The sequence below is a fragment of the Physeter macrocephalus genome, unplaced genomic scaffold, assembly GCF_002837175.3.
Source record: "Physeter macrocephalus isolate SW-GA unplaced genomic scaffold, ASM283717v5 random_23, whole genome shotgun sequence".
NCBI classification, from domain to species: Eukaryota; Metazoa; Chordata; class Mammalia; order Artiodactyla; family Physeteridae; genus Physeter; species Physeter macrocephalus.
This window is the reverse complement of record NW_021145307.1, coordinates 74,316-87,757: the sequence shown is the minus strand read 5'-3', so window position 1 is coordinate 87,757 and position 13,442 is coordinate 74,316. Positions and strand designations below refer to the sequence as shown.

At 55.7% G+C, this 13,442-nt stretch overlaps 1 protein-coding gene across 1 annotated transcript; it reads right to left on the bottom strand.

The window, feature by feature from the left end:
- Positions 1–320: 320 nt before the first annotated feature.
- On the bottom strand, positions 321–9,863 carry PRSS36 (serine protease 36). Its single transcript, XM_055082128.1, has 14 exons — positions 9,827–9,863; positions 9,491–9,526; positions 9,268–9,303; positions 8,878–9,040; positions 8,156–8,436; positions 7,701–7,867; positions 5,778–6,027; positions 5,538–5,667; positions 4,928–5,184; positions 4,679–4,842; positions 4,026–4,263; positions 3,772–3,913; positions 3,420–3,498; positions 321–2,774 (listed from the first exon to the last, which is right to left on the bottom strand). The coding sequence occupies exons 1-14, from the start codon at positions 9,861–9,863 to the stop codon at positions 2,496–2,498; spliced, it is 2,259 nt and encodes a 752-aa protein (XP_054938103.1). The 3' UTR covers positions 321–2,495.
- Positions 9,864–13,442: the final 3,579 nt, after the last annotated feature.

The following is a 13,442-nucleotide window of genomic DNA, read 5'->3' as shown; positions in this document are numbered from 1 at the left end:
CTGCCAATGCAGGAGACACGGGCTCGAGCCCTGGTCCGGGAAGATCCCACGCGCCACGGAGCAACTAAGCCCGTGCGCCACAACTACTGAGACTGCGCTCTACAGCCCACGAACCACAACTACCGAAGCCCGCGCGCCTAGAGCCCGTGCTCCGCAACAAGAGAAGCACCACAACGAGTAGCCCGCGCACCGCAACGAAGAGTAGTCCCCGCTCAATGCGATTAGAGAAAACCTGCGCGCAGCAACGAAGACCCAACGCAGCCATAAATAAAGTAAGTAAATAAATTTATTAAAAAAAAAAAAAAAGACTGACTCGGAAAGGGGTCTAAGCTGGGGTGGAGGGGGAAGACCCTGGACACTGTGGGTGGGTTTGGGTAGAGGACAGGGTATATTAAATGTTTGTGGGGGATGACATACGAGTGACTGACTGGGTATGGGTGATCTTGCGTGGCCTCGGCCTGCAGCGGCTTGAAGCAGGATTTCCGTTCTCTGGCCAGAAACTGAAGTCAGGCCGTGGCAGTGAGAGCGCTGAATCCTAGCCACTAGACCACCACAGGACCAGTGGCCAGTGACAAGGCCCTGTCCCGTCAGCTGTGTAGAAATGAATCTCCACAAAGAGACGGAAAGTAGTGAAACAAGTAAAGTGTTTATTAGGAGGAAAAAGGGTACGTGTGGATAGACACACGGGTGGACTCAGAGAGAGAGTCGCGCCCTCGTGGGTAGTTTGAATCACTTATGTGGGGCATTTCTTCCGGGTTTCCTTTGGCCAATCATCTTGCTTTCTCTGCCTCTGAGTCCATACTTGGTTTACCTCAGGGTCCTCCCACGTGTGTGTGTGCAACTTTTAGCCAAGACGGATTCTAGCAAAGAGGTCTATGGATAGGTTGGCATCACTTGCTGTGGGGTGGCACCCCCTCCTTTTTGACCTCTGAGGAGCCTTTCTGCGCATGTATAGCCGGGAAGGTCTCCTTGACCTCGAGAACGAGAAATATATGGTCTCTTATCTGGGCAGGGCTTAGCTCCTCCTCCTCTTCATCTTGGAGTATCTGCCCACAAGGGACAAACTCCAGCTACTTAGCCTGGGGCCCATCTATCTCCTGCCTCATGGGGAGCAGGTAGGGGTGTATGTCCCTGTGGAGACAGATGCAGGGGAATATTCTCTTTGGGATCTGGCAGCTGAAGATAAGCCAGGCCCGGGAATTCCCTGGCTGTCCAGTGGCTAGGACTCTGTGTTCCACTGCAGGGGGCAGGGGTTCGATCCCTGGTCAGGGAACTAAGATCCTGCATGCCATGCAGTGCGGCCAAAGGAAAAAAAAAAAAAAAAGATTAGCCAGGGCCTTTAAGAACCTCTGCCCATCTTCTCAATCTCCCAAGAACTTCCAGCTTCCCTGTAAGGTCTCCCCTGCCCAACCTTCTGCCTACTCAACTCAGAGATGGTGACCCCAGCCCCAGAGGTGACCCCCCTGCCACCCTCAGCGGCTGGTTTCCACCCCAAGCACCCCTCCTGCCCCGGATGGGTCTCCCTTTGCCCTTATTCTTTGCTAGAACCTCCTCTATGACTTGTTCCTGATCCCCAGTCCATGTGTTCCCCACCAGGTTGGGAGCACTTCATGGGCTCGTCAAGGCCCAAGCTGTGCCGGGACTTAGCAGTGAGCAGGGAACGTGGTGGAATGAATGCAGGGAGGTGCACTGGTAAGTGGGAGTGGGCGGACGTAGTGATATGTACATACAGGGGACTCTTGATGGGGCCCAAACCCTGGGGGCACTGGGCAGGATGTGGTGGACCCCTGAATAGTACAGGTGTCATGTGTGTGTACTGGGGACACTGGAGGTGAACACCCTGGGGCACCATTCATCAGGGTGTGTGTGGGGGGCAGGCTCCGTGCGGGTAGAGGGTATGGCAGACAGACCCTGGATTCCCAGACTCCTGGACCCTTCCTCTGACCCTCACCCTCAGTCCTTCTTGCTCTGGGGGGAGGGGCAGCAGGGTCCAAGAGAGCTAGGGCTGAGGTGTCGGGCAGGTGCGTGCTGGGGATGCTGATTCCACTGGGGAGGTGACACACACCCAGCTGGCCACTCGACCTCCCCCGCCCTGGGGCAGGAATGAGGGACAGATGCCACATTATCAGGGATACATTTTCTGGGAGCCCAAGGCCTGACTCACACAGGCCCAGGAGGGAGAGGCCCTCTCCCGGGGGCTTCCCCCCGGTCCCTCAGCCTGCCCCCAGCAGTGCCACAAGGCCACCTGTGTCTCTGTTTACACCTTTGTGGTCCGCTGGCTCCCCCTGCCCTCAAGCATGCCAGGGCCCAAAATAGCTGGGCACTGAGGCCCAATTGTCTGAAGCCGCTGCAGTCTAGGTGGGTGGGGCGCTCTGGAGGTTCTGGGTAAGGGAACAGAGCCGGCTGGGCCACATTCCAGCCCCACCAGATGGGAAGTAGAGGGCTGGAGGGGGTGGGGGAGGTAAAGGGGAGGTGGCCCGGGGACCCAGGCCCTCTCAGCCCTGGATCAGGAGGGTCAGTAGCAGCAGGAAAAGAGCAGCTCGAGGGGAACCTGAGGCCCTGGCCATGTCAGGGGGACAGAGGTCGCCGCCTTCTGGGAGCCAGTGGGGGAAGCCACTGGGGGGCAGGAAATGCGCCTCCCCCACTGTCTGGGAGATCCAGGTCTCTTCGGGTCCGATGGCGGCAAATAGCTCCCTGCTGCCTCGAACAGCCATGCCCACAAGGACCCAGGAGCCTTCCTCAGTCTGGCACAGGAGCGGAGGGGCTGAGGTCACCTGCAGCATCAGAGCCAAGACCAAAAGGGTCTCTTACCCTTCCTTCTGGTCCCCTGCACCTTCTAGGGCCCAGCCACAAAGCACTGCTTGTCTCCATCCTCGGGCATCTTGGCCCCTGGTCTCTCTCAAGGTTCAGCCAGGAAGCACTGCTTCTTCCTGAGACCCAGCACCCGAGAATTCCAACCCTGCCCTCTCCCTGGTGTCCAGCTGCCCAGCACTGCCTCTCCCCTGCCTGGACCAGGATACCCAGGCTCCGTACCTCACACCTGTCCTCCTGCCCCTCTGCATACAGGACACAGAGAGTTCCAGGGGGCAGAATGCCCTGATAGAGACAGTGACAGAGTCGTGGTGTCAAGATGGAGACAGCAGCAGCCACAGGGACTAGAGAGAGGAAGGAAGGTTGTCCCAGGGATTCTGGTGTCCAGCCACTTCTCACCCCCAGGACCCAGGGCTCTCACCTCGGTCATGGGGGTCCTTCCAGCCCAGCACCCAGCAGCTGGCCCCCAGGGGAGTACCCCCTGGGTGAAGGCAGATGGGCAAGGCTGATGGGGAGGGCTCCACCCGGGAGCTCAGCTCCAGGAGGGCCAGGGGGGGCCGAAGTCCCAGGTGCCGGGGCAGGCGGATGCTGATGACCAGCCGGGATACCTGGTGGCTCTGTGGGAGGGGGCCGGCCCCAGCCCGGCCCAGGTACACTTCAATATAAGGCACTGTTGTAGAGCCCAGCCTGTTGGAACAAGGTCCAGTGTCACTTCCTGTTCCCCTCATTGCTGATAGTCCTTCCCGGTCCAGGGGAAAGGGTGGAATGAGTCTCCAGGGTCATTCCACTAACTCCTTCATTCATTTTTCCTCCTTCCAAATCTCTCTTCTGTCTCAAAATACCTCGCAGCAATTACCCTGTGCTATAGAAGCCCTAAAGGGAGAACAAACCTCTATTGAAAGAGTCCTTTGGCCCATCTTCCAATTTTTCCCTCTTGCCAGGGAGATGGGTGAGACCCACCTGAGGATACAGTGAGTGGCTGCCAGGACCCAGCCTGGGGCCACGAGGATCCCAGTGCAGACTCGCTCTCCAGCTACATGCACCTCTGCCAGCCAGGGCCACAGGACCCCCATCAGAGCCGGCTCTGGCCGCAGTCCACAGGCTAGGGAGAGGAGGCGACTCCCTCAGTGGGGGCCCAACAGCTGACCCCCAAAGCCCCTACCATGGATCTAAGCACTCCCAGGAGCCCCTAAGCCCCAAAGGCACCTCCTCACCGCCATGCTCTGTGTGAGGGGGACAAGTTTGTGTCTCAGTCTCCTCCCCCTCAGGGCCCCAGTCCCAGGCAAGCTGGTCCTCCAGGTAGGCTCCCCGAGTCACATGGCTGATCCATGGGCCGTGGCTCTGCAGCGGGTAGAAGGCTCTGGGACGCAGGCAGTCACTGGGTAAGTCTCTGATTCCAGCCAGGAACCAGGTCCCCTCTTCCCGGCATAGAAGGCTCCAATGAGAGTAGTTCTGCAGCGAGAGAGTGTGTGTGTTACCAGCCTCTACGTGTGTGCCAGTTGATGAGGGGATGCCAAAGGTCCTGGGGCTTTCCTGGACTCCACACTCTCGCGTACTCGGACATAACAAATCCCACCTCCTCCAAGCCAGGCTCCAATACAAATCTGTGTAATGAGTCGGCTCTCACTTTAGGATTCTCTTTAAACCTAGACGCAGCGAAAAGGCCCGCCGTGTGTCACGGCGGGTCTCGGGGCCCCTCTCCAAAGTCCTTCTGGGCCAGGCTTCGCCCCCAGCGCGTTCTGGCCCCGCCTTAACCCGCCGTCTCCGTCCCCAGATCGCCGAGCCCAGTTCCTGTCTCTCTCAGGCCCCGCCCCCAGTCTCCCCTCCCTCCTACTCAGACCCATGGGCCCCTACCCCCGCCAATCACCCAGCAGCGGCCCGCCACCTCCTCCTCCTGGTAGGCGGGGCAGAGAGCTTGCGGCGGCTCTCCCGGCGGCGGCACTGACTCCCCCTGGCGGCCGTACAGGCAATGACACCACCAGGCGCCCAACAGCTCCGCCTCAAGCAGCGAACCGGCTCCGGGCGCTGGTTCTGGAAGAGAAAGGGAGGAGGCCTCCGCTGCGGTGCTGTCCGGCCCGGCTCTGCCCCGCCCGGCCCGAGCCGGGCCCCTGCTCACCCGTGTGGCCCCAGCGAGCCAGGCGGCAGCGGCTCCCAGGCAGGAAATAGTGTTCTGGGTGGGGTAGGCACACTGGCCGCGGGGCCGTGCTCAGGTTCACGGGCGCGCGCAGCTGCAGCAGCGCCAGGTTCGAGGCGTCGTCCCACGAGGCGTTCTCGTGCGGCACGAGGCGTGCCACCCGCTCCGCGCGCGGGCGCGAGGGCAGCATCACACGCCAGTCGTCCAGGTCGCGGGGTGGGAGGTCTGAGCTGATGCGGCTGTGGGATGGGGAGACTGGGGACGTGGGCTGGATCCCGCATGCTCAGCTCTAAACCTCCACCCGTGGCTTAGACTCTGGATCTCCAGGCAGGATTCTGCATCCCGGACCTGAGACCTGTGCACTCAGACCACCCCCCCCCCGCCCTCCCAATCCTGGGTCGAATTCGTATTACCCCTCTATTCGCCCCAGAGAGACTAGGACCCCGATTTTTGAGCTGGATCATACACCTCCCAATGGTACCCCACTCCCCTACCCCTATCCCACCCAGGGGAAGGGCTGGGCCAGTTAGATAGTGTCTCAGACTGATGGGGGAAGGGGCAAGAATCTGCCTGAGTCTGGGTTTTCACTCACCCCGGAAAGCAGCTGGCAGGTGCCAAGACCCAGCTTTCAGATACCAGTGCCCCATAGCAGGGTCTAGATCCTGGGACCATCACCTGGGCTTCCCAGGGCCAGGCCCCTGGCCTCGGGGCCTTCCCACACTCTGAGGGGTGAGAGGCCTGAGTGAGGGGGCTTCCTGAACCCCAGGCAGTTTCCACCTGAACTCAAATCTCCCAGATCCAGCTGACATCCAGGGGTCCTGCCCCCCCTCACCTGGCAGGGCGATGGTGCAGTTCTCATCCGTGGGCTCGGGGAGACCTGACTGGGGCTCCGGGGACTGGGTGGGAAAGGCAGGGCCAGGCTCTGAGCCCAACACCTGTTCCCTTATCCATGCCTCATAGGGAGCCACAGCAGTGAAGACTCCGGGGCGGTTCCTCCGTCCACAGCCAAAGCCAAAGCTGGTGATTCCCGCCTGGAACCATCGGCCACCTTCCTTGCAGACCAGGGGCCCCCCAGAGTCTCCCTGATGATAGATGACTTAGTGTCACGGGATCAGCCCAGAGACCCACCAGCTTATACCGGACCACCTCGCAAAGGTTCTACACCTCTTCTGGTTGGCCCTACATACAGCCACCTTCTCCTAGAAACCTTTGTTGGCTGTGCCTTGTCCTCTGTAATCCCTACAACTCTAAACAGAAGAAAGCCTTGTAAAGTGGAAAGGCTGATGAGCAGTCAAAGCCAGGAGCGCCAAGCTAACGCATTAAAGGCCACGCCAGAGCGGCCTGCAGGTCTCACTCAGAGCCAATGATTCTTGTTCAATAAATAGTTCAAACAAACCCTGTCTTTGATTTCTAAGTTGTTAGAATTCCTTGTTAAATTGTTAAAGTAAATCAGAGATGCCAGCATTCAGGAGGAAAAGGCTGTTGGAAATAGGTTATTAGAAAAGCAGCAAGAAGGGACAGTTTGAAGGCAAGTAAGGAGGAAGAACTACAAGGAACAGACACTAAAACAAGGGTTCTGGGGCCATTTAATGCTGGGGCATTGTCCCTAAGATATCACTATATTCCAGGTTAGGCACCTCTGTGACCCCAGGAGGGTTACAAAGAAGGCGCAGAATCATCTAGAATTGTGCTGTCCAATATGGTAGACACTAGCTCCATGTGGCTATTTGAATTAATTAAAATTAAATAAAATTAAAATTCACTTCCTTGATCACACTAGCCACCTTTCAAATGTTCAATAGCCAGTGTGGCTAGTGACCATCCTACCAGACAGTGCAGATAGAAAACATTTCCATCATCATAGGAAGTTTTATTCGACAGCACTGGTCTAGAGGAAGTTGAAGTGTTGGCAGTCCTGTTCAAGAAGGCAGGGATTATGTCCCTAGAGGTCCTGGAACTTCATAACTGGGAAGGACCCTGGAAACCATCTAGCCTGAATCCCCGTCACCACCATGCGTGCTTGAGTGCCGTCAAAGCTGTGTGCCACTGGAGGAACATTTCTGGGGAAAATGGTTAAAATATATCATGTTTTGGCCTTCAGCAGGTTATCTGGAAAATTCCCTCCTGTGAAGGATTAATTCATTTTAAAAAATAACTATTTGTTGAGTATCTACTAAGTAATAGGTGCTGTGCTATAGGCTAGGATATGGGATAATAATAAAATGATAATAATAATAGTAATAATAATAGCTAATACTTATTTAGCTCTTACTAAGGACCAGACACTGTTCTAAATGTTTTTTACATGTACGAATTTATGGTTATCATAATGATTAATAAATCATATGATGATTTATTTCATCATCATAACCTCCCGATGAGGTTACTCCCGACACGTAACACTATCATCCCATCTTCCAGATGAGAAAATCTGCACAGAGAGAGGTCAAATAAGTTGGCCAAGGCTATACAGCTAATAAGTGGTGGCACTGAGCTTCTAACCAGTCTAACACTCCAGAGTCTGGCATGTGCCCACTGCGCTATAATGCCATCGATAATAGTGCCCATTTGTTGAGCCCCAACTTCTGTCCAATTGTAATCTTCACATCAATCCCATCCACTGGCAATCTTGCCCTCTTTCTGCAGATGAGGTTCAGAAATATGAGAGAGATGGGATTTGCCTATTACTCATACTGCTTCCTATTGGTGAGGGCTCTGCCTGGCCCTTCAGGCAGGTGCAGGGGCCTCCCCTCACCTGGCAGGTGTCCCTGCGGCCCTCTGGGTAGCCAGCACACAGCATCCCTGGCAATAGCTGGAAAGTGAGATTGAAGGGACCAGGCCGGCTGTAGAGACACTGACAGGCAGCTTCTCCCAGCAACCTTAGCTCCACTTCTTGTAGCACCCAGGGGAGAGGCAGGGGGTCTGTGGGCAGAACCAGAGAAGAAATGCTGCGAGTCAGGAATGCAGCCCCCTGTTCCCCAGGGCTCAGCTAGGTCCCCTCCAGCTGCCTCCTGGACATCTTTGTCTCTGCGCCCACCACATCCCAAACCGATGTCCCCTCCCGCTCCTCTCTGCTCTTCCTCCTACAGCCTCATCTCAGGAACGGCCCCATCAAGCGTCCAGTGCGGGCTGCCCTGGGGCCCCACCTGGTAGCCTCCACCTCGCCAATAACCCACCTCCTGAGACGCCCCCCCGCCCCGCCCCACTCACCGTCCTCCTGGATGTCCCCCCAGCCCGTGGCCCAGCAGGCGGTGCCGTGAGCGAAGCGGTGCGAAGCGCGGGGCAGGCAGACGGGCCGCACGGCGGGGCCCAGCCTGGCGGGAGAGGCCAGGCGCAGCAGGGCCACGTCGGCACCCCTTTCCACGCCGCTGTAGTTGTCCGGCACCAGGATGGCGGCCACCGCGCGGACGTGCGCGCCTTCCAGGGGCCCGTCCTGGGAGTGCACGCCCAGCACTACCGACCACTCGGCCGCGGGCTCCAAGGTCCCGTTCCTGCGCCGAGGCCAAGGCCGGGGTGGGGTTAGGTGGACCGCACGGAGGGGGCAGGCCTCGTGGGGCTGGGGGCTTGGAACCAGGGAGAAGGTGGGGTCAGCGGGAAGCCAGCAGGGGCGGAATCCGATCCAGATTCGGGGCTGGGGCGATCGAGGTTGAGACAGACTCTTGAAAGGGGGAGGAGCGGTTGCGATTTGGAGGTGCTTGATGGGGGGCTTTGGGAAGATGGAATTCAGACTCGGATGTTTGGTGGAGTGGTGGGCGGAGTCTGCTGGCGGCCTCACCACACTCCGAACCTGGATACCCCGCAGAGCACTTAGCTTCAGGAGGGCGGGGAGGCGGGGGTAGCTGGGCTTCAATTTAGCCTTGGGTCCGCGGGACCCAGCTGCGGGGCGGGCTTGGCTTTTGAAAGAAAGGGGCTGGACGTGGGCGAATACTCACGTCACGAAACAGTGAGCGGCTGAGAGGACCCAGGAGGGGGCGATGAGGGAGCCCCCGCAGATGTGGCCCCCGCCCTGATGCAGGCTCACCTGCCACGGCCAGGTGCCCGGCTGCGCGTCTGAGCCCCCCATGATTCGGGCAGAGGGCTCAGGGCGGCCGCAGTCTGCAATGGGATACCGTGGAGGTCATCACCTGCCCCTGTCCCCCAAGCCAGAGGCCCAGGTAACTCAGGGCAAAGCCCCACCCCCCAATCCACTTCAGTTTGCCCCCGAACAGGGAACAAAGAGAACCTGGGCACTTCTAAGTTTCTGATCATTTCCACCTCCCTCATCGGTTAGCCAGCTTTAACCTCCTTTAAGATCTGAGGACCAGACTCCCACCCTTCCTTACCCAGATCTTCAGGTTCTTCTTGGGTAGGACTGAGAGCTGGGAGTCACAGGGTAAAAAGAGGAAGATATTGGTGACATCCAGCCCTTGACAGTGCCCAGCTTCCATCTTCCTACTTTCCTCTTCCCCAATTCCCTGCCCTCTCAGCCGCCCTGCCAGCACCCATGCTACCCCTCCCATCTTTTCTGCCTCTGTGGGTGATATTCACCTAGTCCAGCTGCCTTACCTGAGTCCTGGAAGGCTCCTGGGATGGGGCTTATGGCTGGAAAGATGGAGGCAGGAAGAGGCTGGAGACCTATTCTCACAACACGCCCTCCCTGGCCCCCTCCCCCCAAGCTTTACAGGTACTCCATCCCCCCATGGCACCCAGGCCTCCTTTCCTCCTCCTCTCATATGCTATTCCTTCCCCTCCCAACACCTCACTCCCACCTTCGCTGATGTCCTCCTCCCCTGCCTCCTCTGACACCCCACTCCCCAGGCAGACCCCTGGAGTCCTGCTTTCCAGCTCCCCAGATGTTAGAAGCCAGGCCCCTTACAACCATACCCTGTCCCCTGAGGTTACCAAGGATCACAAGTGGGAGAAGCAGGTGCTGGGACATGGTACATTTGAGTCAGCTGGAGGCACAGAGATGGGTGAGGATCTGCTCCCTGCCACAGCTCTGTCTCTGCCTAGGCAGCCCGTGACTCCTGATGGTCCCAGGGACAGCCCCACCCTCCCTGGCTGGAGCCCATCTCTGGGAATCTGAGTGGATCTGGGGCTAGAAGGAGGAAGTAGGGAGCCTGAAGTCCCCACCCAGAGCCCTGTGCGCGTCTCACGTCTCTAGAGGCCTGGTGTGGGTGTTGGGGGCAGGTGTCCTCACTCCGGGACACTTACTGGGTGGGAGAACCCTCAAAGGCGGAAGGAGAGGACAGCCAGGGGCTGGGAGGCCAAAGTTCTGGGTCCTTGGTGAGGCAGGGCTGCAGGTCACCAGTGGCCCTTGGGACAGAGAAAGTGGCCCCTCAGTGGCGTGACTCACCTGAGACTTCATCTCTCTTTGGGGTGTGGCTACCCCAATGGCTTGGCCTTTTCTTCTCACACAGCTCTGGTTACTGGAGTTGCTGGCCAGGTCTGGGACCGGAGCCCTAGGGAATTCAATCCCATCCCAACAAAAGGATCACAGATTCCGGCAGGTTGGGCAGGACACAGGATTCTGGGAGGGGGCTGGGCAGGCTGGTAAGGCCGAGAAAGACTCCACCCTTCTTTGTGTTAGCGTAAGTACTCTCAGGTGTTTTGCCACTTACTCTGTGTGACCTTAGGAAAGTCACTCAACCCATCAGTATATTCAGTAGGAGTCCACTTAAGAAATATGGTGCCTCAAAGAGGAATTGAGGAGAGTTTAATGAAGGAAGTATTTACAGAGGTGTAGGCAGGGAACAGGGAAACCGACAGGGATGGTGAAGCGCCCAGGGGCTAGCAGTAACAGAGAGCCCTGCCTGAAGAGGCAAAGAGAGGGAGCAGATACTGGAACCGGGAAAGAGAGAGCTGGGCTGTAGGAGAGGGCCAGCCAACAGGAGTGCCTTCAATGGAGGAAGTCAACCTTTATCAACCTGTGGCTCAGCAGGGAGGGAGCTGGGAAAGAAAAGTCCCTATCTCTTCTCCCACCCTCTGATCACCTGCCAGCTCCTCCCATCATCTGAAACCTACTAGAAGTCAGAGCGCAAGGGAGCCCATGATGTGGTCCATAAAGGTCACCCTCCGGGGGAACAGATCAGGATGGAGAAGTGTGGGGAATGGAAATGGAGGGTCAAACAAAAAGTATCCACACAGGGCTTCCCTGGTGGCGCAGTGGTTGAGAATCCGCCTGCCAATACAGGGGACACGGGTTCGAGCCCTGGTCTGGGAAGATCCCACATGCTGCGGAGCAACTGGGCCCGTGAGCCACAGCTACTGAGCCTGCGCGTCTGGAGCCTGTGCTCCACAAAGGGAGAGGCCGCGACAGTGAGAGGCCCGCGCACCGCGATGAAGAGTGGCCCCCGCTTGCCACAACTAGAGAAAGCCCTCGCACAGCAACGAAGACCCAACACAGCCAAAACTAAATATACGTGAATAAATAAATTTATAAAAAAAAAAGTATCCACACAAATATATCTATTTTCTTATCAATAACATAAGCTAATAATAACAATACTCTATTAGTCCAGTTTCCCTAGAAAACAGAGGCCTAGGCAAAGCCTACACGCTGTTTCTTTTTTGGGAAGTACAATCCCAGGGCAGCAAGAGTAAAGGAAAATGAGAAGTGATCAGGGAGAGAGGAAATGCAAATACAGAGACCCAACAATTGATTGACTGGATTCAACTGATAATCTTTTTAACCTTAGCTAGTCCGTGGCAGGAAATGAAGGTCAACGTGGTGGTGTGAATATTACTAAAGGGAAACCTCACTGAACTGGAGTTGGGAGGCCAGAAGGGGGAGCTCTCACGCACATACTACTTGATGTCAATAGAGTTCCCAACTGGAAGAGACATCGCTTTGCATCTCCAGCAGGAAGTGACACTACTTTTCTACTCCCAGCAGAAGGAAGAAAGATTTTCTCCCTGCTTGGCAGCAGCTCAGCCAATGAGAGACTGTCATAACTCAGCCAGTGAAAAGCCACTACACTTTGAACTCCCAGTTTCTTTGAACGGACTTTTTGTTTATAACAGCCCCTCTCTCAACTTCCCCCTCTCCTCCATAAAAGAGTTAACTCTCCTTTGTGTTACCTGGCTTGCATGTGCTTTGCCAGAGTTGCATGTCCCGAATGGCAAATCTCTGTTGCTCCCGAATAAACCCATTTTGCTGGTAAAATAACTGGCTGTTGTATTGTTTTAGGATAACAACTTCAGACTTGTTAACACAATCCTCGGGTTTCTGAGTCTCCCCCCGCACTTATTTGTAGGCATTTGCCCCTCCAAAGATAAAGAACCAGTCGTTTATTCAACAAACACACTCAGAAAAATGAGGCATGGGCAAAAAGAAGGTAGGAAGAAGAGGGTGTGGAGAGTGGCTAACGCAAAGCATGCATGCCACGAAGACCCTCACCTACAAACTGCTTCCTCCAATTCAGCAGTTAAGTGTTTTGGTCTCAGGACCTCCTTAGAAATCTTAAAAATTATTGAGGAATCTGAAGAGGTTTCGCTTATGTGCCTTATATCTGTCAATATTTACTGCATTTGAAATTAAAACTGAAAATACTTGAAATACATATTAATTCATTAAAAAGAAATTCATTATGTTGATGTAAATAACATATTTTTATGAAAAACAGCTACATTTCCAAAACCAAAAAAACGGTGAGAAGAGTGGCATTGTTTTACACGTTTGCAAACCTTTTTTAGTGTCTCCATTAATAGAATACAGCTGGATTCCCATAGCTGGTTCTGCATCCAGTCTATTGGGGCATCATGTGTCAAGAATCCTTTGGAGGGCTTCCCTGGTAGCGCAGTGGTTAAGAATCCGCCTGCCGAGGCAGAGGACACGGGTTCGAGCCCTGGTCCGGGAAGATCCCACGTGCCGCGGAGCAACTAAGCCTGTGCGCCACAACTACTGAGCCTGCGCTCTAGAGCCCGTGAGCCACAACTACTGGGCCCGCGCGCCTAGAGCCCGTGCTCCGCAACAAGAGAGAAGCCACCGCAATAAGCCCGCACACCACAATGAAGAGTAGACCCCGCTCGCTGCAACTAAAGAAAGCCTGCGTGCAGCAACAAAGACCCAACGCAGCCAAAAATAAATTAAAAAAAAAAAAAAAAAAAAAAAAAAAAAAGAACCGCCGTTAAAAAAGAATCCTTTGGAAACCTACATTGTATACTTGACGTCATGAAAATAGTTTTGCCCTTGAGCACCTCTTGAAAGAGTCTTGGGGCTCCTCCAGGGGTTCCCAGACCATATTTGAGAACTGCTGCTCAAGACAATAATTCTTACCCTTTCCCCAACCCCAAAGACCTTTCTAAATAGGACAGGGGCTCCCCAAAGCAATGCATCTTGTGGGAGCAAGAGGGAACACTTTCTTCTAGGGAGACAGATTGGAATTTCTGAGGGAGTGCAAGTGCAGTTTTCAAAAGCTGCCCTGGTGATTCTGATAGTTGCTCCACCCCAATATGCCCTTGCTTAAGAATCACTGCTCTAAGTTTCCTAACAGCCAACACAGAGGGAAACCCAAGC

Bases quoted from the DNA above. Each gene is read 5' to 3' on its own strand.
- PRSS36 (XM_055082128.1), bottom strand. From the start codon at position 9,863: ATGTCCCAGCACCTGCTTCTCCCACTTGTGATCCTTG. The intron at 5,668-5,777 runs GTGAGGGGGGGC...CTCACCCCTCAG, and splicing joins CTGCACCATCGCCCTGCCAG to AGTGTGGGAAGGCCCCGAGG. The intron at 4,264-4,678 runs GTGATTGGCGGG...CTCTCGCTGCAG, and splicing joins AGGTGGCGGGCCGCTGCTGG to AACTACTCTCATTGGAGCCT.